Raw genomic sequence first — 24167 nt, 5'->3', positions numbered from 1 at the left:
ATGGCTGTTTGGACACGTCAGAGGATTACCGATTTGTTCTTGCTCTTGATTGGTCAGCACTGTAACTGTGGCGCATAGATCACTGGGTAATGAAGTCAACCTCACATTTTGCGCAATCTCAAAATGGACTTGACAAAACAGCTGTTAGAATCTTTTATATTTGTGTTTAATATATTTTTATTTCCTGTTTTTGACTAAAATTTACAAACTAAATTGTGCAAGTAAATATTCTGTTTGTATATTGTCTTACTGACAACATGTCCTGAAACACATGGCAAAACGTTTTCTCACATTTTCTATTGCTCGAGTGGCTACAGGCATCTAATAAAGGTCATATTTCCAGGACATCAACCGTAAGGACACTGTAATAAGTTCATTTATAGCATACACTCATATGTCAAGAACATTTCCTCTTATGAAATAGTTGATAAACTGGTAGTTAAAAGGGTTTGTGTTGTGTTAATGTATGAATGAATAACTCCCATACTTGCTAAAATAATTTTAAGAAAAATAACATGGAGATAATTTTCATCTTATTGATAAATGATCTATATGGCCCTATAAGATAGGGGGAATAAGATATATATTTACAAATGTAACAAAACAGCATGACACTTGCCATAAAACATTCAATTATTGTACAAATGGATTTTTAGAATCACAGCCTTTGTCCAACAAGCAAAAACAACAAAAGCTCTTAAGGCATATTATAAATTAACAGTCATCAATTTGTAACTAAAACCGCATGAAAACCTCCTTTATGCTTTGTTCATACGTCTTTCTATTTACATGCAAAAATTCCTCCCATTATAATCTTTCACATGTGAAAGATCATACAAGCTTTGTTTTATTATTGCATAACTTGTAACAATGTATTCAAAGGAGGCCGAAGAATATTCTTCCAAAACTTCGCATTTGACATCCAGTGCAAGCTTGGATAAAGCTCTGAGATTCAAGTGAGAAACCTTTTACCCCCAAAACATTCAGACTAGAAAAACAAAAAAGCAAAAAAACAAACAAATGATATTCAAAGACGCATAGGCCACTAAGAGAAAGTGAAGTGATTTGAGTGAGTACAGGATTAGGCACAGTTATTCAGTGAGGTGAGTGTCACAGATACTGAAGTTAATCTGCAAACACAAGTACAATCAATAGGTGAGCCGATACAATCAGTGAGTGTACAATCAGATTAAGGAGGAGGGTAGAGGCAAGCTGGCAACTAAAAACAAAGCATTGAAATTGGATGACGTCTAATGACATGGTGCACAAATTGTAAAACAGTTGTGAGTAATGAAGAGAATTGGCATCACACACTTATACTTCACCAAAGAAGGTAGAAAATTAACTAAAAAATAACTTGTCAAGACTCCCCAAAAGTAGGAGTTTGATGTTTTTAACCTGGTGATACTTACGGGGAAAAAATTGATACCTATAATTTTGGGATCAAGCAAAGGACCAAATTAGTTTGTAGATTCCAGTATAAAAAATATATAATTCACACATGATTCTACTTTACCTAAATAATGGTCATTCCAAAAACACTAGAAACCAAAAGACCACCAATATGCATTCACCCTATTTTCGGACACTTTTCCACAGTCCAACTTTACACACCAAACATGGTTGTACTGTGTATAGTTATGGACAGGTACAAATTTTTATTGGTTTAATCAGTTCATTATCCATTTTTCTAATAAATCAAAAATCAATGAAGCGATACCGATTGGAAGCGGTCTCAGAAACGCTGAAAAAAACTAATCAAGTGGGTCTGCCTATCCTTTTGCTCCAAAGACTTGTTAGAATGGCATTCAAATGTGCTACATTTTTGCACTTGGTATAGCACATATTAGTTATACATATAAATTGTTACTTTGTAGGATAACATATGAAACCACTTTTTGCTTTGTAACAGCTTGAATGGACGTTTAAGACACAATGACAAGGTCAGAGTGAAACATCACCTATAAGCGGGAGAAATCGAGAGACCAATGCTATTGGAGGTGACGTCGTTAATCTGCAACCCCTCATCTGCCCCAATCCTAAAGAAAGCAGTTGCAGGTCCAGTCTCTACCACAAGGGGGTGAGAGTGACAGGCAGGGGTGCTGTGCTCAATTCACAATCCACACCCATTTACTCTCTCCTCTTTGTTCATCCATGTTCCTCCTTCTCTTCTGGTGAATCCCCGTGCGTTACTGGATGTCTTCGACGTAGTTGGCTGGGTAGAGGCCTACTTGCCCTCCCTTCAGACGGCCTTTGCACCAACCCTGGTCATCCTCGTTTCCTACCTTGATGAACTCCTCCCCTGTAGTGCACAGAGGGACATTTGTTGGAGGATGGGAACTGATTCATCCCTTGTTCTCAACTGGCACACTTGATCATTCTCCCTTTGGGACTTCACCCCTGCCCCCCCCCCAAAAAACCCTCCTCATCCACCTTGATGTTTAAACAGACTGTCTCAGTATCTAGTGCAGTGGCACAGGTTGTTCTTGAGTAAATGTATTAACTTAGAATTGATTTAGCAAATAGAGATTTTCTGTCACTAGGATCTTTTTAATGGATGCTGACGACAAACGTCCATCCTGCATGGACGATAAAGTTTGATTCTATTTATTCTATTGACTTGTTTGAGCGGTCTGGGGATGAGTGGTGGGGCGAGTAACACTCATAGCACAGGTCCAAAAAGTCTCTCTCTCATGTTGGGATCCCCACATCACTCCCGCATTCAGATCTGCTCATTACAAGTCACATGAAACTCCCCAGTTCGCTAACACCCACCCCATCATCTCTACCCTGTCCTGATTCAGAACGTTTCAGTGGTAGTGGTGGTGGGGATGAGGGGTATCCGATTGGCTTGTTCTGTCCCTCTCCCTTCCTGCCCCCCGTCTCTGATAAAGCGCACACATACACACACACACCTGCTTTGAAGCTCAGCTCGTCCTGCTCCTGCCCCTCGTAGTCGTACAGGGCTCGGACCGGCACCGACACCAGCGGGGACGTCGGCTCCTCCTCAAACGGGTTCCCGTCACCATTGGTGTCTGTGGAGAAAGGGTTCCCGCCCGTCTCCTCGTCTGACCAATCCTGCGTCTTTTCCATGCTGCTGGCGCTGGAAGGACACACCAAAGAACGAATCAGAGCGCGGGAGAGGAGGAAAACACTTGTGTCAATCTTGCCCTTCTCAGACATCAATTGGACGATCCAGCATGCAGGAAGCAGGAACAAAAAGTTAAGAGTGAGAAGGAATACCGTACAATGACACCAAGTAAAGTACAGTTGGAAACACACAAACGGTCCAAACGCATTTCCAAATCCGCCCGGATACAAACAAGCTGCCAGCGTATCTTTCACCCTTTTCTCCGTCCAATCAGAAAATCTGGAGGAGAACAAACATGCCCAACAACTAGGATTTTTTTGGGTGAGGCAAGCTGTGGTTTCACCATAGCCATTTTGGCTAAATTGATTTGTGAGTTGCTTTGATGGCACAATGAGACAACACGCTATGTAAGCCATGGCAACACAATGACAACACATGTGCATGGAAACACTGAGGAAACACAAATACAGAGTAGTCAGGGAAGTCAGACCAAGGCCAGCCTGTTCCAGAAAAGCATGGTTGCACTTCCACCTTCGAACCACCAGAGAGAGGTAGATACATACTATCCAGGACTTGCTATGCCAAGTCAGAGAAAATATGAAACAAGCACACGTCAACACACACACACAGACACAGACACAAACACTCATAGCTGTATTGCAGTCAGACCTGTGCACACATCAAATACAGCTCCTTACTCTATGAAATATTCTGTCTTTCTCAACAAAACAAAAAATTCTAGGCAGCTATTGGCGTACTTAGTGATATGACACCCACTGTACATTTCTCAAACGTATCTATCTGGTGCCTTTATGAATTGAACATAAAACATTTTGGTTAGAGAAATCGGGATGGTTTCCCTGATCGAGTGCCTCGCTAACATCAGTTCTGACTGCAATGTACACTTTGGACTGAAAGCACACAACAGCGAACATACATGCATGTACTTGGACACACACACGGTTCTGCATAGTTAGGAGTGATGAAGGCACACACTGGGCTTGTGCGCTCGTTCACTGAGTGAGTAACCATGCAGAGTGAACACCCAACAAAGAAACAGAGAGAGAGAAGAGAAACTGGGAGAAAAGAAAGGAGGAAATAGAATTTGTAAAATGCAAGGAGAGAGAGGGAGGGAGAGAGAGAAACGCAGAGGGAGAGAGACGGCAGTGCTTTTGGCACTTCGGGGTGCCGGGGGCTCCTGTTCACCAACATTTTCCCTTCCTCTTTTTTGACAAGCAGAGGACTGCCGTTGTCCAACGTCCTCTCCTCTACGGTGGCCTCTTCCTCCTCCTCGCCATCCTCGTCATCCTCAAACGGGTTGGAGCCCGCGGGCGCTGTGCTAGCAGGCACCGTCAGGCTGACAGTACCGGGAACACGGGGGAAGAGAATGGTTGTGACACACACAAACACACACACATATATATAGTGAGTACAGACACACACTGTCTGGGACTGTGCCAGAGGGTCAAACCATAGACATGGAACATTGGAGTGATATTTGTCTAAGAGTCCAAATGTGTTTCTCTCTCTCGTTTTATTCAGATGTTCAGGTTGGAATTTAGCCCCTAAACGAGATGGCTGCCATGACACAGCATTCTAAAGCCTTTGTAGGTTTTTGACCGAGGGCACTAGGTATTTTGATCTCAGTGGGTTGAACCATGTAAACTAATAGGATCAATTGTGACATGGGATAACAACAGACATTAGGACAATGATACTGACATGATGACATATCAACACAACACCCGGACCAGGACAAAGCCAAACTTAGTATCCTTGACAGACCACCGTAGCCGTCACTGATTATGACAATATGAAGTAGTATGACATCAGACGCCATGTGTTAGAGCAGAGACACCAGCATGGAGGGCGTTGGGCCTGAGTGTAACCTGTCCCCAGGGAACAGACGATTCGTACAGCATGGTGAGAACTCACACACATTCATCTGCATTCGTCTGTCTCACGTGCAACTTGAGTCAGGCTGCTCTTTAACCATGCTGGTAGGCAAGAAAGTAAAAACCAAAATAAAATAAAAAACCAAAAAAAGGGTTAGCTGTCTAGATATGAAGAGTTTGGCTTGAAGGCATTGTTTTCTTAAAACCCCAGGTATGGTTCTAGGTGTCCTGTTGGAGCTGATCTAGAATCAGCATTTCTAGATGATCTTAGAACCTCCACAGTCAGAAGACACAACACCTGGCTGTGCTCAGATCAGTGTCCACCTCGTGTTCACGGGACTGTTAGCCTGGGCCTAGGGGGGCTGTGGCTCAGGGGGTAGAGAGGGTCGTTAATCGTAAGTTTGGCGGTTCGATCCCCGACTCCTCCCATGTGCCGAAGCAAGCAAGACTCCGAACCCCAAGTTGCTCCCGATGGGGCGGCCGGCGCCTTGCATGGCAGCCCCGCCCTCGTCGGTATGTGCGAGTGTGAATATGAATGGGTGAATGAGAGGCAAAATGTAAAGCGCTTTGAGCGCTGCTAAGGTAGAAAACGCGCTATATCCATGCAGTCCATTTAAACATTTGCCCTGAGGCACCATGGCTTCATATCAGTCAGCCAACATGTCTGTGCTGTGGACAAACTCTGAACGCCTTTATTGACAGAGTCACACAACGCTCCCAGAGTTGACACTCCCCCCGGGGCCCGCGATCAATTGCGACACCAAACATTTGCTCGGGAGTAATGCAACTTTTGCTGGCACAATGTCAGCAAATCCATTTTATTGCACAAAAACATTTGTATAAGAAAGTCTTAAAACGTGCCTAAACAGTCAAGTCAGCATTAGTTTTCCTGGCACAAATAGGCCTATGCAACAAATATACACACCAAATATATACGTCAAATCCAATTCAGTGATGTTTCCCAACAAAACACGGAACTCGAAATGTAAACTGTTCAGGAGATGTCAATATTTGAGCGGTTCGCCATGCAAAAGACAATAGTTGTCAGCCAGACCATGTTTTCCCTCTCTATTCCAAATATATATAACGTAAGGGTTCAAGAGGTGGTGAACTGTCAGTTTGGTTGAAACCAGGAGAGCGAGTTTGGGACTGGAATGCAGAAAAAAGATAAGGTTAAACTATGGCTAAGAGACGACTTCCAACGTTTTTTGTTTTTTTTACATTTCAAATCATAGACGCATGTTGATTTGACAAATTTGGTTCTTTGTTTAGCCGTAAAAAATTGAACGCAGGAAAAATTCCTTTGTGCTGCTTGACTGTCACCTGTAAGTAGACACTGGAAGCTGTATCATGTGCCCAGGGACAAACACGCTACTCTCAAGCAGAAGTGCATGTGTAGGATTGACAGACAAACATACCCCCATGTGGTCCGAGCAGCTAGCTGATGGAACGCAAACCTACTGAGGTCAAAGGTCAAATTTGTTTCCATTCCTCACATTCCACAGATTAACTTTTTTTTTTTACCCTCTCAAAAAACATACACATGGACACAGGGTTGATGTTTTCATTATGAACTGGGGGAGGAGTGTGTCCAACATCCAATCACTCCACATGACAAGGGCACCGTTAATTAGAAAGCTGGTGTGGAATGCAAGAGGTTGGAAAGATACCACCCGACAACAATCGCATAATAGTTCCTCAAACAACCTGGTTCAACTCCAGAAATCCTTATCGCTCTCATTGAGAGTTGCACAATTTGATACTTTTGAATCCAGGTTGCCTAGGATGTACTATGGATGTTTGCAGAAATATTATCAAACCATTTCTAGACAGACATTTGTACACGTTTGTATGTGTACAATTGGCTCAACACTGAATGAGCCAATTGTATCCAAAATAATATCAAAACGTCTACAATGCTGGCATTTCAAAAGAACAAAATAATTTCCATTGTTCCCAAGTTTTTTCATTCCAATGCCACATTTAAACTTCTGATTCTAGCAGTTAGATACTGTTATTACCGAGATCCCAAGTTTGCTAGTGTTAGTTCCAGACCAGCACTGAAGCCACCTGATCACCTCAGATGGGTGATGATGCATTTACTGAACAGGTTATCTCAGCAAAACTTTGAAAACTTTGTCTTTCCCTGACCCACAGTGACCATCCATCATCGACACATCACAGAAATATTAACATCCATATTTCTACATTTATTTTGGCACTTGCTTAACCGGTGGAAGTCAAAGCTGATGAAAAGCTTTTCCCCCAAATGTTTACGGTTGCCGTGGCAGCTGCTCTGGAGCGAGACGTCGTTCGGAAAGTTCTCAGAGAATTCCTGACTGAGGGAGGGGCAGTGTGCAGAAGACTGACCGCTATAGGATCCAGGACGCATGAGGATGTTTAAGTTAGAAGAGTATGTCAGTGTTTTTATGTGTGTTTGGGTTACATTGTTTCATTAGCCCTGTTGTCTTCATATGTTTTTCAAACTGTGTGCGTGTGTGTGCGTATCTAAGGACTCTCTTTAGCAGCCATGTAGATTTTTGTATAGCTGATATGCAGGCATGCAAACATGGGGGGGGGGGGTCCCCCGGAAGAAAATGTATTACATTTAAAAAGTTAAACGCATCAATCTGGTGCACTTTGAGAGCTAAATTAAGAGGCTAGATCTATGTAGAATATGTGCTCTTGTAAACAATGTAATGTTCTTTTAACCATAAAGACATTTTTTGTATAGCATACATCATAAAAAACTATTAAACAAACGGGATTACCTTTGTTGAACTACTTTATTTTCTATAAGTCAAAAGCATCACTTACTGTAAAGCTAACACAAATCCAACGGACATAATTTTTTATATTGTATTAAAATTGTTTCTACTAGATGATGTAAGATGGGTCTGTAAACCTCTCCCCACTCTGCCTCTGATTGGCTGTGAGGTTTAGGCATTAGGAGTGACGATTGGTTCCAGAGCCAGTTGTAAAGTTGCGAAGCACGGGTAAAATGCTGTGTTGGCCAAGCACCCCCCCCCCCCCCCCCCCCTCCCCTCCATTCGGATCTGCACGAATCACGCAAGTTACCCATTTCGGTTTCCTAAAGGTGAGGAGTTTGCATGCCTGGATATGAACTGCAGCTTTACAGAAGATGTGAGATGTGTGTGTGTGTATGTAGGAGAGTGAGTGTGTGCTTGCAGGAGCATGGGGGCAGGAGTAAGTGTATGTGTGTGTGTGCAGGATTGAGCAGGTGTGTGTGCAGGAGTGTGTGCGTTTGTGTGTGGTTACCTGCTGCTGCTCTTAGCCTGCTGCTCTCCGGTCTGGCTGATGCCCATCAGTGTGACCCCATCAGTGGGCTTCTTCTTCTCTCGTCGGCTCAGGCTGCGATTCAGGTCTATGGACCAATCCTGTTACACACACACACAAACCAGGCTCATTAAATGTTTTTGTAGTCTACTAAAAAGTGAGCTTTTCTGGATACAGGCTTGTTATGCTCATCTATACAGGCATGTCAATTGCACTGCACTCACTGACACCAAGAACACATTCCAGAAATGGATGCCTCGAGCAACCAACCAAATTCACCCACCATCTCTAACCAAAGACTTCTCAAGCTTCAACCAGGCAGTGGAATGATAGCATAGTGAGCGAATCGTAAACTCAATGTGTGCGTGTGTGTGTGAGTGTTTGTTCCATCACCATGCAGACAAAAGACAGGGAAGAGCAACATTTGACACCTTCACCAAACGCTGCAGTTAGGGTAGAGCTAGCCCTGACACGAGGCGAGGCAGCAGGTCTGTCACGTACGTGTGTCCCCCCCCGCCCCGTCCCCCCCGACAAAAACGTGATAGACTTTGGCGGGCTTGACGTGTAAAAGCATAGTATTATAAGCTTGATAACGTCCCATTCGAGCGTCTTGTGTTAGGCAGGACAGCTGGCTTTCGCTGAGTCAGAGCGTTTGAACAGATCTGCCTTTCGAAATTTCCCTTTCAGTCTAATATGGGGCATTTTACCTTTTGAGTTCGCTGAATCCCTTTTTGACAGTACAATATGTCACAGCCTCTCTCACTGTCTCTCACTCTCTCCTTTTGGTGGCCGCTAGCCTGACTGGTGACTCAGAAGGTCAGTGACGTGGCAAGGTCACGTGGGTCTCAACGTGACTCGCTGCGGGGCAAGGTTCACACAGAGGTCACCGTGGGGGGGGGGGGGGAACGTTCCGAAGGGGGACAGGGACGTAAGTGAGCTATGACCAGAGAGCTTCATGAGATCCAGACGTTACAGAAAACCCATGTTCACATCCCGCCTCAAAGCCTGTGGGCATGAGGGAGGGGGAACCCCCCCACCTGATTGGTCAACAAGAAAGAGCCTTGTTGTGTGCGTGTGTGTGTGAGTGTGCACATGTGTTCCCTTAGTTCTGCCGGTATGAATTTGAGGAGGGCAATCCTGAGTTGAGGGTTTAAAGTTGAACACAAAATACACGCCTCGCACACACAAACCCCCCACACCTCAACGCAGTGATAGAACAGTCCATCCATGCACAACTCACTACAATGGACCTTCTCTTATGGAAGCGGGATTTGGAGCGGTCCACATTCTGTCAAAAAGGGGGGTGGGGTTAGTGAGGAGAAAACCAAAAAAAAAATATATATATATATATATATATTATTTAAAACTGTGATTTAAATAATAAGTGTTAGTTGTGGTTTATGTACAACTTAAACAGGTTGCTTTTACTGCTTTCAGAACACAGCTTACAAAGGAACAGAAGGTGTGAAAAGATGACTGGGGGAAAAAAGATTGGTGGGAAAAGATATTTGGAAAGAAAATATTCCTGTTTTGCAGAACGGCTGACACACAACAGCTGGGGATGAAGCCAACAGAACCCTAAGATATGAGAATGAAAGGTGTGTTTTGACATTCACAAGGGTTTCTGGGGGACATGTATATGCAAACGGTCTGTGCATAGATGAGTTTTACCGTAAACTTAAACAGGTTCTACGTGTGTGTGTGTGTGTGTCATATACAGTATACGTGTGTAGTGTACATATGCGTGTGTGCGCACGTTTGAGAGATGTACGATGTACAAGTGTGAGTGTGTGTTAATGTCTATATGAGAGAGGGAGCGTCCGTGATGAGTGTGTGTGTCCTGGTCTACAGAGAGAACACACTCACTCAGAGAACAATAGTGTCTTGTGTGGCACCATCAGTCATAACCCTTCAAACTACATAAGCCAATACCAGATGGCGACAAAACACTGAAGAAGTGGAACAAGAAGTTTGGAAGAATATCACCTCAGTGGTGGTTTCCCAAAGAACGATAAATCTCAACATTTGCATTATTTTACATGCTCTCTTACTTCATCTTTCTCTTTAGCACTTTCTCCCTCTCTCTCCTTTTTGGGTGAAATGACATAATCCCTTGCTTTCCCTAACCCGCCACTCACCAGACACAATCTGCATCCGTCTCTCCTGCTTCATTTTCTCTTCCTCCTCCTCCCTTCATTCCTCCCTCGTTTCTCTCCCCCTCTCGTGTATTTAGGAATAATTGTCATAACCGCGCTCCCAAACATTCTCTCAATCCCTCCTTCCCCCTCGACGTCCCCCCATCCCAACACACTACTTGTTCACGGCCATGTCTGGTTACCCACGGTTACACCCTTCACCTCCCCTCTCTCCTAACCTCGCTCCCTCCATCTGTACCTCAAACTGGGGCCAGTTCATGGGCATGCCTGGACCGTGATTGGACCGGAACCACTTCAGGTCTTCCTCAGCGTCGGCGGCGGAGATGGTGTCTTCCAACGTGTGGTAGACCGTCTGGAATCTGAAGGGGGAGAGGAGGAACGTCACCATCACCTGGGCCCAGTCAGGCCTGTGTGTGCCCAGTCAGGCCTGTGGGCTTAGCGGGTGTGTGTTTTGGTATGTGAATTATTTATTTTAGTATGTGAATTCAGATTCATTACATTTCTGTTGGCTGATTGTTAATTTGATTTGATTACATACATACACACATATATATACACACATACAATATATTAGTGGAAATACGCTTCGCTGTAAATCTGGGGCGGGCGCGACGTGTGACGTGATAGGTGGGCGGTGTGAGGGCGTCTCACTTGTGATTGGTTGAGAGGTCCAGGTGCTGTTTAACCTCCAGCAGCAGCTCTTTGAAGAAGCAGAGCCGCTTATCTTCAAACTGCTGCCACTGCTCAAACACCTGCTCCATGTTCTCCATGTACTGAGGAGTAACCTTGTCCAGCTCCTCCAGAGACTTCTCATAGCGCTCCTTAGACTGGCCGGGGACAGGGGGACAGTTAGGGGTATGTACACACGCGCTCACACACACACACACTATGTCCTATACACACACACACACAATGTCGTCTCTACACACACACTCTCACCATGTCGTCTCTACACACACACTCTCACCATGTCCTCTCTACACACACACACACACACACATTCTCTATACACACACACACACACACACACTATGCCCTTCCTATACACACACTATGTCCTCTCTCTACACACACACACACACACACACACACAAACACGCCTCTTTACCTTCTGCACCTCCTGCTCACATTTCTCCACCTTATCCTGCAGCTTCTTCTGAAGCTCTGGGTTGTTGTTGTTCTCCAGCTTGCTGTTGTTCTCCCGGCTGGTGGCCAGCTTCTCCTCCTTACAGGCCGTGTGGTAGGTCTTCTTGGTGGTGTCCACCTGTGCACACACACACAAACCCGCTAGGTGAAGGTCCAGGCCCCACGCTCAAAATAAAGTAACACTGGAACTAGTTTGTCAGACACCACACATTTGCGGTAAACATGATTTCCCATGTGAAAAAACGGACAGCATTTTTATTTTTATTCTACCGAAAGAAACTGGCCCTGGTTTTGGATTGTCCAATATTATACTTTTTTTTGTGAGATCTGGATGCTAGTGAAGGAGCAAGGTTTAGTTTAGGGCCCTTAAACTGGCTAGCTTGTATATGAGCTAGCTAGCTGCTCACTGATTTAGTAAATAAAAATGTCTGTGTCGGAAAATATAGCTTTTGTAACAATACAGATTCTGTACTGTGTTATTAATAGTGAGAGAAAGCTACACAAGCCTTTTATACATGTATAAAATAAATATTTCTGCAAGCAGCGATGCGGGTTCCTCCGCAAAATGGCAAAATATTATACAAATGTACATTGTAGAAGGTCAAGAGTTGGACAACAAGAGAGCAAAATGACTTCATGTTTGGCAAACGACAATGGAGATTCAAACTCAAGAGCATGTGGTTGCAAGTCAGCCTCTCTATCCTCTCTGCTACACCTCAACTGTTGAGTTTATAAAAAAGGCTGAGTAATAGCTTTGGTCAGTTTTGGGACAAAGTTTAAGCAGCTGTAATTCAATCATATTTTGACATACCAAGGTAAAATTGTTTATGGTACTTCAGAATGATGTCATCCTGTTTAACTAAACAGATAAACAAAATGATGACAGGGTCAAAGACTGGCTGGATTTTAACCTATGACCTTGCACTTTACAGTACACTGTCTCAGCCTATTGAGCTATTCTCAGTGTTGGATATTGTAATGGTCAGTTACTGTATAAAAAAGTAAGATGTTTCTCCTGTGGTAAGCGTTGTTCGATTCAGCTAAAGTTTAAACAGCTCCAATTCAATCATATTTTTACATACCAAGGTAAAATTGTTTATGGTACTTCAGAGTGATGTCATCTTAAACCCTATTAGGTTTGAAAAACCATAAGTCAAAATTATGTTTGATTTATTGACACAAAGTTATTGAGGAAATGTGCACATTTACATAAATACACCCCTTTCAGCCATTTTGTTCCATTCTTATTCCATTTCACCCTATATAAAGACATGTATTCTACACATCTGTAACACATCTCAAGTCAATTGGATCTATGGTTCATGAGGAGAATGGTTTTGAAGGTTGTACCAAATTTGGACAGTACAGATAAATCTATCATGGCAGACCTTATGGGTCCTTGAGGCTTCTTTGTTCCCTATGAGAAATAAGGCATGTATACCAATTTTCAGGCATTTTGGAGTAATGGGGCACTGGGGAAATCACGTAGACTTTGGGGGTGGCTTATAGCGTCACCTATGGGCGTACATGGGCCATTAGCGGTCTGGGAGTAGTGAGCGACCTGTTGTATCACTGGGCCAAATTTGAAAACATTGGGTCAAGAACTTTTTTAGCTATTGAGCCATTTCATGGAGATTTTTTGTTGTTGAATACTAACAAAAACCATAGGTTCCCTCCTACCGGAAGAACCCTAATAATAATAGGAATACTAACAAAAACAAAAGGTTCCCTCCTACCGGAGGAACCCTAATAATAATAGGAATACTAACAAAAACAATAGGTTCCCTCCTACCGGAGAAACCCTAATTACAGAAACTGCTCATGTTATCTTTTTACTATCCCTGAAGCACAACAAGCATTCAAATTCCCATCTTGGTAACAAGTCAACACATTCTTATGAGTGCAGTCCTACACACTTCTACTGTCTCGGATATAGTGCAAAGGGAAGTCTGTCAGAGCACACGGGAAACGAACAGGCCACCTCTAATTTGATAAGAGTGGGCAGCTGCTGTTTGTGTGTGTGTGCTGTAAGAAGGGCACAGCACATGATCTGATAGTCCTTTCTCTGGTACAAAACCACCTCTGTTTGACATCTCCACTTTCATACTCTTAACACCCCTCTTCATTCCCCTTGAAGTTCTCCTTACTGTCTTTCTCTCCCTCCAATCTCTCATCCCTCTCTTTATCTCCACTCGTCCAGCCAGTCTCTCTACTCTCTGTTCATGAACTAGACTAGCTTTTCCACATAACTGGACTGATTTGTTGGCTACCCTTCTGACACTGCACAATCACATGGTCAGGAAATCACTCATTGTGACATCACAGATACAGGAACTGGCGGAAAGCCAGGAAGTCACTAAATGAGAAATGCCACACACAAAAATGCGTGCACACACACACACACACACAGGAAAGGTGAACCCTGTCCTGTAAACAGGCGACCCAAGAAGAAATCTGTGTTTTAACCTTCTGGGTTGGAAGTCACAGTGTGTGTGTGTGTGTCTGTCTGTCTGCTTCTGTCTGTATAAACAGTATATATGTCATCTCAACAGTTAAACTGGGCTCTGTTTGACACAAAATGGCCACCACTCTCTCAGTCAGCTTCTGTGCCTGGGAAGATTACATACCACGGTTTCCCATTGATGGGAAAAGGCTGTGCTGAAACTGGGATTCTGGGAGGGTGTCCGTTTGCTGCTAGCTTAGCCAGGGACCTAACAACCTCCAGTGGTGAGGAGTCACGACAGACGGGTGGATAGACAGACGGGTGGATAGACAGACGGGTGGATAGACAGACGGGTGGGTAGACAGACGGGTGGGTAGACAGACGGGTGGGTGGAGGAACAGACATACAGATGGAGGGACAGACGGACGGACCCACCTCTTTGAGTTTCTTGGCCCAGGGTTTCTGCGCCTTGCGGAAGCAGTCCTCGGCCTCCTTGGTCTCCTTGAAGCCCCCGATCATCTGCTTGTGGAAGGCGTCCCTCTGCCAGTTCTTCAGCTTCTCAAAGTCCTCCCCCATCAGAGCTGCCTTCACCTCCATATGCAGCTCGCTCACCTTCTCCGCCTCCGTACACAGAGCCCCCCACGCCCGCTCCAGGGTGCCGTACTGAGGGCCTGACGACACACACACACACACACACACACAGTGTAATTTTATAAATATTCAGCCAATAACATACACACACACACACGTGCACGAATGTGGACACATACAGCCATCGAGAGCCCCTCCTGCTTGTATTACTGGACAGAGCTGGTGATGATGTCATAGGAAACGCACATACACAGAAACACTAAAAGGCGAGCACGGTAGGACTTTGTCACACACACACACACACACACAAACACACACCAATGAAACCAGAAGCAGGTAGCCGCTGGCTTCAATTCACTGAACCCCCAATTCCCCTTTCACATCATCCAGTCAGACAAAAGGGTCTGTGTGAGTGTGTGTGTGTGCGTGTTGCACCTTTCTCGATCAGCTGCCTCCAGCGCTTGGACCACTCTGTCAGCTGCTGGGCGTAGGACTTCTCAATGCGGGCGCGCTCGTGGAGGCAGTTCATCAGGTCGTTACACAGGCGGTTGCCGTCGTCCACGCGCTTCACCGTCCTCTTGTAGTTCCCCACCTGGGGGGGGGGGGGGGGGGGGAGTAGTCAGTGTGCACGCATGCATGAGTGTGTTCCCTACGTACCCCTTATATCAGGAATGAGAGATGTCCGGCGGCCCCAAGACAGCTTGATTTGTCCCGGGGTGCGATTTATAAATACAACAAAATTATCTAGACAGCAATAGCTTTGTTTTGCTACGATAAAGGGAAATAATATACAATAATACGAATCAGGTGAGAGATTGAAAAGCCGCATAGCCCCCTAGCACCCAGCCCCACCCTTCAATATTCAGCGTGGCCCTTGAGGGATGTTATGAAGACTGAAATGGCCCTTGATGATGGGAGGTTTCCCCACCCCCTGGCTTCTATATTTAATGTACTTGATGTCATGCGTGTTTACATACTATTGTCTGTTATTGTGGTGGAGGGTCTGGGTCTGTCTGTGTGAGTGGTGTGCATGTCTCACCTCCCAGAAGCTGTCGCTGGAGACATCGATCATGGAGTCGTCGTAGGAGCCTGACATGGCTGCAGCCCTCTCAGTCCTCAGGGCCTGGATACACACACACACACACACACTCATTAGAACAGGGTCCATCAAATTGAGGAAGCCGCACATAATCGAATTCCAGTCCATAAACACACTAATTTGTGTGGATGTTCAGTAATGATGTGTGGCGTGTTCGAGAGTACTGCTCTGGTATACTGTTCTAGTGTCCTGTTATAGAGTGCTGGTGTTGAGTTTCTAAGCTGAATGGCAGCAAGGAGCCCATGCAGAAGCACACCAGTCTGTCATATCAACATGTGCGTGGAGAAGTTGAAAACTAAGTGTGAGACACACACAAATACACACTCTCTCTCTTCTGTTTGACAACTGACAGAGGGTCTCAGGTCAGAGAGGGAGAGAGAACCGGACCTCAGCCTTCATCCTTGAAGAAGGGATGAAGAATAGGAAGGGAATGAAGTGCAGAGGAAGAGAGAGAGATATGTGGAAGAGCCGTAAAGATGAACAGACAACAGGCCAATACATGACAGAAGGCTCTCCCGGAACTTTCTGGAAGGGGGAGGAGCAGACGCCCAAATACGGTCATGCCAACGCACCTGGCCTCGTGATGGAAAACCCCTGTCCAATCACGGAACCTCTCCTCTGCCTTAGAAATACAGTTGGGGAAAAAAAATATCACAAGATAACTGCCGAGTATTTGAGGGTTGGACTCAATACGCTGCCACTGATACGCAGATACTGTGAGGGCAGCACACCAATTTAAGTCACAGAGGATGCTTTGAGGCGATGCTTCTCAAAACTTTCTGCAGTATACTCCTTAACCCCCCACCTGCCCTCACCCTCCTCAGTAGCACTGACACTGGAGGAAAAAACTATTCTCGTCCTCAAATACCAACACAGGAAAGCCATGGGTGAACAATAGATGGGAAGAGAATGCGAGGAGAAAAGAGATGAGGGGGGCAATTCAAAGAAAGGAGAAAGAAAGATTTCATGGACAACCGTCGCCTCCGATGCTGTCACACACAGACCAAGGAGAGAGCAAGAGACAGAGACAAAGAATGTAGGTATGCAAGTGACTTGCTGTGATGAATCAAAAATCCCTTATCGACCAGACAGCTCAACGAGAGAGGTTTCGCTTCACCGCCATCACATGATAAACAGCAAGCACTCCTTCTCCCACACAAACACTTGTTTTATATCACAAACAGAAGTTAGCCTGACTTAGCCACAGCATTGGCTGTGGTAATGTTGACGTTTTCTTCCAACCATCTGAAAGCTTTGAAGACAACATCCAGAACGTTATCATTGTTCTCCCTTAGTGACATTTCAAGAGAAATGCAGAACTGGGAACGTTGCCACGCCTCATCTCAGTCGTGTCTGTGTGTATGTGAGTTTCAGGAAGAAAAGTGAGAAGGGTGCTGGTAGGTGAGAAGAAACGATCCCAAAAATGAGAGAAAACACTTCTAGTTTGCGAGGAATGTAGAAGAAGTGTGTGTGTTAGTGTGTGTGTGAGAGACGTGGCTTGATCCTCTCCACAGCAGGTGGGGTGGCTTCAGCCGTTTCCAGAACCGTGCCAGCGTTCAACATAGCACACACAGAAACCACTGTTGTTGCAGGCTGGCAGAGGAGGCCCCGGCCGAGTGTGTGCGTGCGTGTGTGTGTCCTCACCCCCGCAGCGGGGAGCTTCCGTCTCTTTCGGGGCGGGCGGCGCAGCGGAACACCACCGACAGACAGAGCTCTGTTAGTCTCTCCTCCTCCTCTCTCCGTTCCTACCCTACCCTACTCTCCTCCCTCTTTTTCTTCTCCTCCGTTCGTCTCCACCTTGCTCTCCTTCCGCTATCTTCCATTTCCAAGTGTCGCCCCCCCCCCCCCCCCCCCCCCATCCTTTTCTCCTTTACTCGCTCGCTCCATTCATTCGTCTCTCGTTCATCCATCCATCCTCTGTCTCGGTCCAGCCACGCCGTGGGAAGGGGGATTTGCGTCTTTCAATGTTGCTGCACTGGCTTGACTTTCTCATTGGAGAAACACTGAAAATAAGCCTAGAGAGGTTAGACAATGTGTGTGTTTGTGTGTCCTGAACATCAGTCGTCCTTGGACAGAGGTTAGTATTGTGAACAGGGTGGTACACAAGTGTTTAATTTTCAAACACACACACACACCACACACCACACCACACACACAAACCACACACACATACTGCTGCCTCTAGATTTAAGTGCCATCAGGGGTAATCCTCTTTGGAAAGCCTGTAGTACTCATGAGAGATCGATGATGGTGTGTGTGTGTGTGTGTGTGTGTGTATATGTCTCCTTTCATTTCTCTCAGCACTTTCCACTGCAGACTCGGGACTCAGCATGGTGCACAGCTCCTCTCAGCTCACTGGGTTCTGAGCACCCGGAGAAACAACAGTCCAAGAAACAGGCCTCGGCCCGGCCCATACACACCTCATCCAGAGAAGGCTTTAGAAAACCCATGGCCCATTTTCTACCGGCGCAGTCATTGACATCGAGCTGGTTTATATCGCCGAGGATTAAGTAGTCATTCTCTCTCCCTCTGTCTCCCTCTCTCTGTCTCTCTCCCTCTTTTATCTCTCTCTCTCGCTCTCTCAGCTGTCCCTATCCATCATCTCTCCATCATCTCTCACTGGGATAACTCAAAGCCAAAAACTGAACAAACGGGATGTTTCTCGCTAAACGCAAGAAGGTCGCTCGGCGTAATAAATGGTTCACAATCTACTCTGAGCAGACCCACATTTAGACACACGCCTTCAGAGAAAGAAAGTCTTCAGACGAGTCCCTGAGTTAGCAGGTGCTTCTGCAGCATGAACCGAGGCCAATATGAATCCACGTCAAATTCGCTCGTTCACGGCAAACTCAACATACAGGAACCAGAACAGAAGAGGAAGAAAGCTGGGACTGGGAGCTACAACAAAAGGTGTGTATCCTGTGTGTGTGTGTGTGTGTTTGTGTCTCCGGGTCTTAAACTGAGAGGGACGCTGAGGCATCATTTCTTTCAACCTCCAGGATTTCCTCACGCAAACTGAACCGCATGACCTGGCCCAGAGCTGGATGCTGGCCTGGACTATGGGTCTTAAGTCCACTCAGTCCATCAGTCTGGGAAGACTACCAGCCTACACTAAATAAAACACGCACACAAATAATGTAAATGTTTTGACTTCCTCAACAACGACAAAAATACGTCACCTGTTGTCTAAACGAGGAAAGGTTTAGGTAACAGCTCTGTGGTGTGTACGGCTTCGCCTGTGGGCGAAACGCAGCTTTAAATATGTACCGAGCGCATTGGAATGCGGCGTGCACTAGACTGAAGTTCAGGCCAGAGTCGTTGATAAGCTGAACAAATGGAGGCCCTATGAGCTGGCTGTGTTCCTGTGTGAGTGCGTGCTCAACCCTCGGTGGAGCTGTAGCCAACATATCCTCGAGTCATACTCAATGGCCATTAACACGGGCATACCAGTGACACAAGGGTTGAGTGTGTGTCTGTGTGTAGCACTAGCACGTTGAGGGGTAGTCAGGCCTGGTCTAAGTCTTACAGTACCTGTCGCATGTACAGCGCCACGGGTTAGCTACAGTGCCTGTCCAGACTGAGGAGTACAGGGTGCTCAGACCAGAGATGTCCTACACAGAGATGTCCTACCCAGAGATGTCCTACACAGAGATGTCCTACCCAGACATGTCCTACCCAGACATGTCCTACCCAGACATGTCCTACACAGACATGTCCTACACAGAGATGTCCTACACAGACATGTCCTACCCAGACATGTCCTACCCAGACATGTCCTACCCAGACATGTCCTACCCAGACATGTCCTACCCAGACATGTCCTACCCAGACATGTCCTTCCCAGACATGTCCTTCCCAGACATGTCCTTCCCAGACATGTCCTACCCAGACATGTCCTACCCAGACATGTCCTACCCAGACATGTCCTTCCCAGACATGTCCTACCCAGACATGTCCTACCCAGACATGTCCTACCCAGACATGTCCTACCCAACTAACAGTAACGACAAACGGAGAACAAGAACCATGCAAATAAATTGCAAAACAAACGGAAATGGCGTCCGTTTTAGTCCTGCGATGCAAAGTGTTGACGGGCGACTCTTGGCCCGAGGGCCACACTAGGGGGGCGGGCGGGCGGGCGGGCGAGGGGGAGACGAAGGGAGAGGTGAGAAAGGGAGAGAAATTGAGTCGTGGATGGGAAGAAAGAGAGGTTGAGACTGAGGAGAGAGGGATGGGGAAGGAAAGAGTGTGGAGGAATTACTTTCGTCTGATTGAGTGTGGGGGGGGGGGACTATAAGAAGAAGGAAGAAGAAAAGATGTGAGAGGAGGAAAGGTGAGGAGCAAAGTACACCATTGAGGAGAGAGAGAGAGAGAGAGAGAGAGAGAATAGGCATTGCTTGCAGTGATTAAAAGCACATGAGCAGCACTGTGTGTGCACTGACACAGGGAGTCTTGAGTCATGACACAGCACACACACACACACGCACAGAGAAACTCCACTTGCCTAACCTCACAAAAAATGGAGGCGCGTGTGTGTGTATCTGCGATGAGTGAAGACGTTAGAAACGTAGAACAAGAGAATCATTCACTGGCTCGAACCCGATTCATCGCTGTTACAGAAAACCAAACTGAACAGCGAGAATAAGGGGGGGGGGGCTTCTATTTACAGTAGTACTCTAAGCTACTCCTCATGATACTGCTGTGTGTGTGTGTGTGTGTGAGATGGGGGGGGGGGGGACATGGGACGGACAGGACGTGGAGCCAGACTCCCACACATGCCCATACACAGCAGTTCTGTGAGAAGGGACTGCGAGGGGGGGGGCACACACACATCTTCATGCCTCACCGGCCTATCCACTGCTTCAGGTGTGTCCTCTGTAGACTCCAGAGGAACAATGGCTGCCGTCACCATGTCGATGTGCTCTACAGCCACGACCGACTGAGCTCATAGGGGGCTGACAGGCATAAGCACGCTTGTCCCCTCCGGCTGTGTGTGTGTGTGTGTGTGTTTTGACGTATGAAGTGAGGGGAGGGGAGAAAACTGTGAAAAAGAAGAAACGGACGCAAGTCAACGAGCGCGTCTGTGCGTGTGCGCGCGCGTGCCAGAGTGCGGGAGATCTGGCGAGCCACTTTTAAGAAAGTGGCTCGCGAAAAGTGAGGAGTCGTCCGTGTGTGCGTGCGTGCGTGTTCAGCAGCATGCCACTTCCCTGCCAAGTCTCTTCCTGAAGTGGAGTTCACCTCGGGGAGACACGGACACACGGCACTTTGAAGCAGCCACAAAGCCGTGCCTCCCCCTGATCTTCCCCCACACCGTAGACCGATACAGGGCACAGGACGAGCGCTAGCGGACGAGCCGCTCCTAAGAGAAGTCCGTTGAGTTGTACCGACAACAGTCCTCTTGCTGCTGTTTCACATATCACTACCCAAGAAATAAAGACACTTCTCACCCGATCTGACTCACTGTGCCAACCCTCCAGTTACATGAGGGTTTGGGTGACAAGGAAAAGATGACTTCCTCTATTATTATAAAGCAGAGGGACAAGTCGCTCTGCTGTCGGAGAGCAAAAACAGGAACACAGAGGTCTCATACAGTGGAAGGTCCAACGCTAGCCACTGGGCTAAAACACAGTTTTGTAGCTAACATCACAGGTAACTTTAATGACATTCCAGGTTCAGTTTAGTCCAACTAGAAGCTCATTTAAGCAGGAAGTGTTTCATGAAAAATGCACGGAGAACAAATTCCTGTTGCTTTGCCCCGGTCCATATTGCTTAACATGCCAAATGTTAGGTTAAGAAACCATTTGAAACCATAAACTTTCTTGACTCAACTGAGGAGTAGGCCACTAGCTCAATAATGTACTGTTTCCTCATAAAACTATTTATATTTGCTGTCATGGGAACAAAAAACAAAGAGTTGGGTACTCTTACATAAACAGCAAGCTTCCCGGAAAGGAAAAAGAAACATTATTTTCCTGTCATTGAAACTAATACTATTAAAAAATACCTTTTCAAACATTATTTCTCTCCATTCCCTACTTTTGGCAAAAAGGTTAGGCCTAAATATGAATGACATCTCTTTGAAAATAGACAACAGCTGCTAAATGCAGGGTAGCCAAGCCGAATACTATAAATATTCTAACGGGTATAGTCCAAACGAAGGGGAAAACGGTGACTTTGGACGCACTTTTGTCCGTTCAGCATTTGGTTGGTCAACAGCGTGACCGTTGATCTCACAGTGACTGGATGGGCTGCTCTACAGAGAGTCTATCCATCGATCCTAGATAGAAACCTGTGAGGCACTGAAGCCTCATATGGCTAAGGAACGTGGAGCCCCAAAGCTTCGCTCAAACTCCTCCGTCAACACTCGGGGTCAGCTGTGGCTTCTCAACTTCTAAAACGGCCACCTCGTTCCAAAGTTGGCCTTACCCAAAAAAGCCCTTGGTCTTTTGATGGTGTCGAACAATAGAGTTTGTTCCAACTCCTTTGGGCATTTTCCATCCATGGTGCCAACGGAGGGTTAGCAACATAATGGGGCGAAACGCTGCATTACGTGACAGGGAACGGGGGGGGGGGGATCATGACATCGCAGGATAATTTTCTTCCAGGTTTCCAGCGGAACCCCCGGGTTACATAATGAGCCTAAGGTGTGTGTTGGGGAGAGGGAGGGGGGATTACAACAGAACAAATAGAGCTCTCTATGGAGGCTTTTGCATTTGATTAGCCAGAGAAACACAAAGCACAGAACTTCAAAACATCAGCTCTGTATTACCTTGGAGTGTAATAGTGAGTTGCTCTCTACATCTTCTTTCCATAGATCCCTGAAGACAGCACTAAGCTTTCACTACTCTCTCACCCCAACAATACAACCCACAACCATGTGCCTTCATATTCGTCATGCTTTAACTTCCCTTTATCTTCCTGATAACAGTGTCCTCAGGAGAAAGACTACTATTTAAATAAAGTCTGCAGTTGCACTTAATTTAATGATTGCTCAAGGATTGGCTGACCAGCTTAAGATTTGTTGAAGGAAGTCTGTAAGAGCATTCAATATTAATGTTGTGAATTGTTGTTTTAAAGGACAACTTAAATGTGAGCCATTTCATATGATATCCTCTTGTTCTTTCATACACTGATTGCAGCTCAGCAAATGACTGACTGTTGAAATTATGCCTGCACACAAATATGGTGCAGCCAAAATACAATGTTTTGCTGGCACTCATGGGTAAGTGTCGGCAGGAACACTGCAATCTGACTTTGGCTGAGCATAAATATGTAAATGATTTTTTGTGTGCAAGTGAAACAGAACAACATGTCATTCGAATTCAACGTTCTTTTGAGACAACATTTTAACCACAATGCAATACCACATAGAATTACAGGACATCACGACAGCTATGATATGCGGAGTTCTTGTGAAATGTGCCCCGCCCTTGATCAGTCAAGGAAAACACTGCGATACTGCATTAAAAATAGACTAGAGTGAAACTGGAATGCAATCACGTACTTAGTTTGGCCCAAATTAACAACTTTTTGGGTAAATTGCACAGGTCCTTCGACCATAAAGACTTGTGCTGTGGGTCTGAATACAGGACAGTTGGTCATTATATCGACCTGATTGATTCACGAAGCTTAGAATCAAGCATACTCTTCGTTGATCGGGTTGTAGTCCTACTGAATTTGGCTAATTATGTAACACCAGTTGATGATTTGCTAGTGGTACCGTAACACCTATTAACTTGAACTTTTAGTGACAGTGTAGTACAGTAGTTGAGCTACTTCAATACAATCAGACAAACCGGTGTTAGATGCTAACATGCTGATTCTGACGACTCAGTCATGGGTAGTGTACATAACACTACTAACACACACGGTCTAGTAACTCACGAAAACAACAGCAAGTAAGTTTTCAAGGCTGGCTAGATCGCAAAAGAAAACTTTAATGCAACTCATGACTATTTACCAAGTTGTTGTAGTAGCTAGCTAGAGTTGCGCTAAGTTAGACATTTGCAGTGCTATCCAGTCTGCACTATATTGGATGAGAAAAAATGTATTATCAGTTTATGGCCGAAATGTAAGTACTTAAACTTTTACCCCACCTTTTAGAGGTTAGCTTCTCTTGTCGGTCTTGACAGAAGGTGTTAAATGATGAGGTTAAATGATGAGGTTAAAAGCCTTGGTGAAATCCTTCGTTTTTTCAGAGCAGCAGGACTGCACCACGGTCGGTTGACTGAGGGGAGGCGCGCCTCTCTGACGTCATATCCCCAAAACTAAGTAACGTGATGGAAAAAGTTACTTTCAACCCCTTATCGATTACACGTAGACTGATAAGTGACACAGACTTTTATATGCCTAATCATGGACGCAATTGACATTTCAATCGCAAACTTTTTCCCACATTTTGTAATAATGCATTCATGTCCACTTTTTATAATATTAATCGGACTATATC

General features: G+C 45.6%; 1 protein-coding gene across 4 annotated transcripts; it reads right to left on the bottom strand.

Moving 5' to 3' along the window:
• Positions 1–144: 144 nt before the first annotated feature.
• pacsin2 (protein kinase C and casein kinase substrate in neurons 2) lies at positions 145–23958 on the bottom strand. Of its 4 annotated transcripts, XM_067254160.1 has the most exons (12): positions 23815–23958; positions 15659–15742; positions 15055–15211; positions 14464–14699; positions 11548–11703; positions 11091–11266; positions 10678–10798; positions 9524–9571; positions 8266–8384; positions 4302–4448; positions 2916–3103; positions 145–2302 (listed from the first exon to the last, which is right to left on the bottom strand). In XM_067254160.1, exons 2-12 carry the CDS (start codon positions 15713–15715, stop codon positions 2190–2192), a joined length of 1518 nt encoding a protein of 505 aa, XP_067110261.1. In that variant the 5' UTR covers positions 15716–15742; positions 23815–23958; the 3' UTR covers positions 145–2189. The 4 variants fall into 4 exon arrangements, with proteins under 4 accessions (XP_067110261.1, XP_067110263.1, XP_067110262.1 ...); XM_067254162.1 differs by lacking the exon at positions 4302–4448; XM_067254161.1 differs by lacking the exon at positions 9524–9571.
• Positions 23959–24167: the final 209 nt, after the last annotated feature.

The sequence above is a fragment of the Osmerus mordax genome, chromosome 17 (assembly GCF_038355195.1).
Source record: "Osmerus mordax isolate fOsmMor3 chromosome 17, fOsmMor3.pri, whole genome shotgun sequence".
Taxonomy (NCBI): Eukaryota; Metazoa; Chordata; class Actinopteri; order Osmeriformes; family Osmeridae; genus Osmerus; species Osmerus mordax.
The sequence above is the reverse complement of the archived record's forward strand: the minus strand, read 5'-3'. Positions and strand labels throughout refer to the sequence as shown.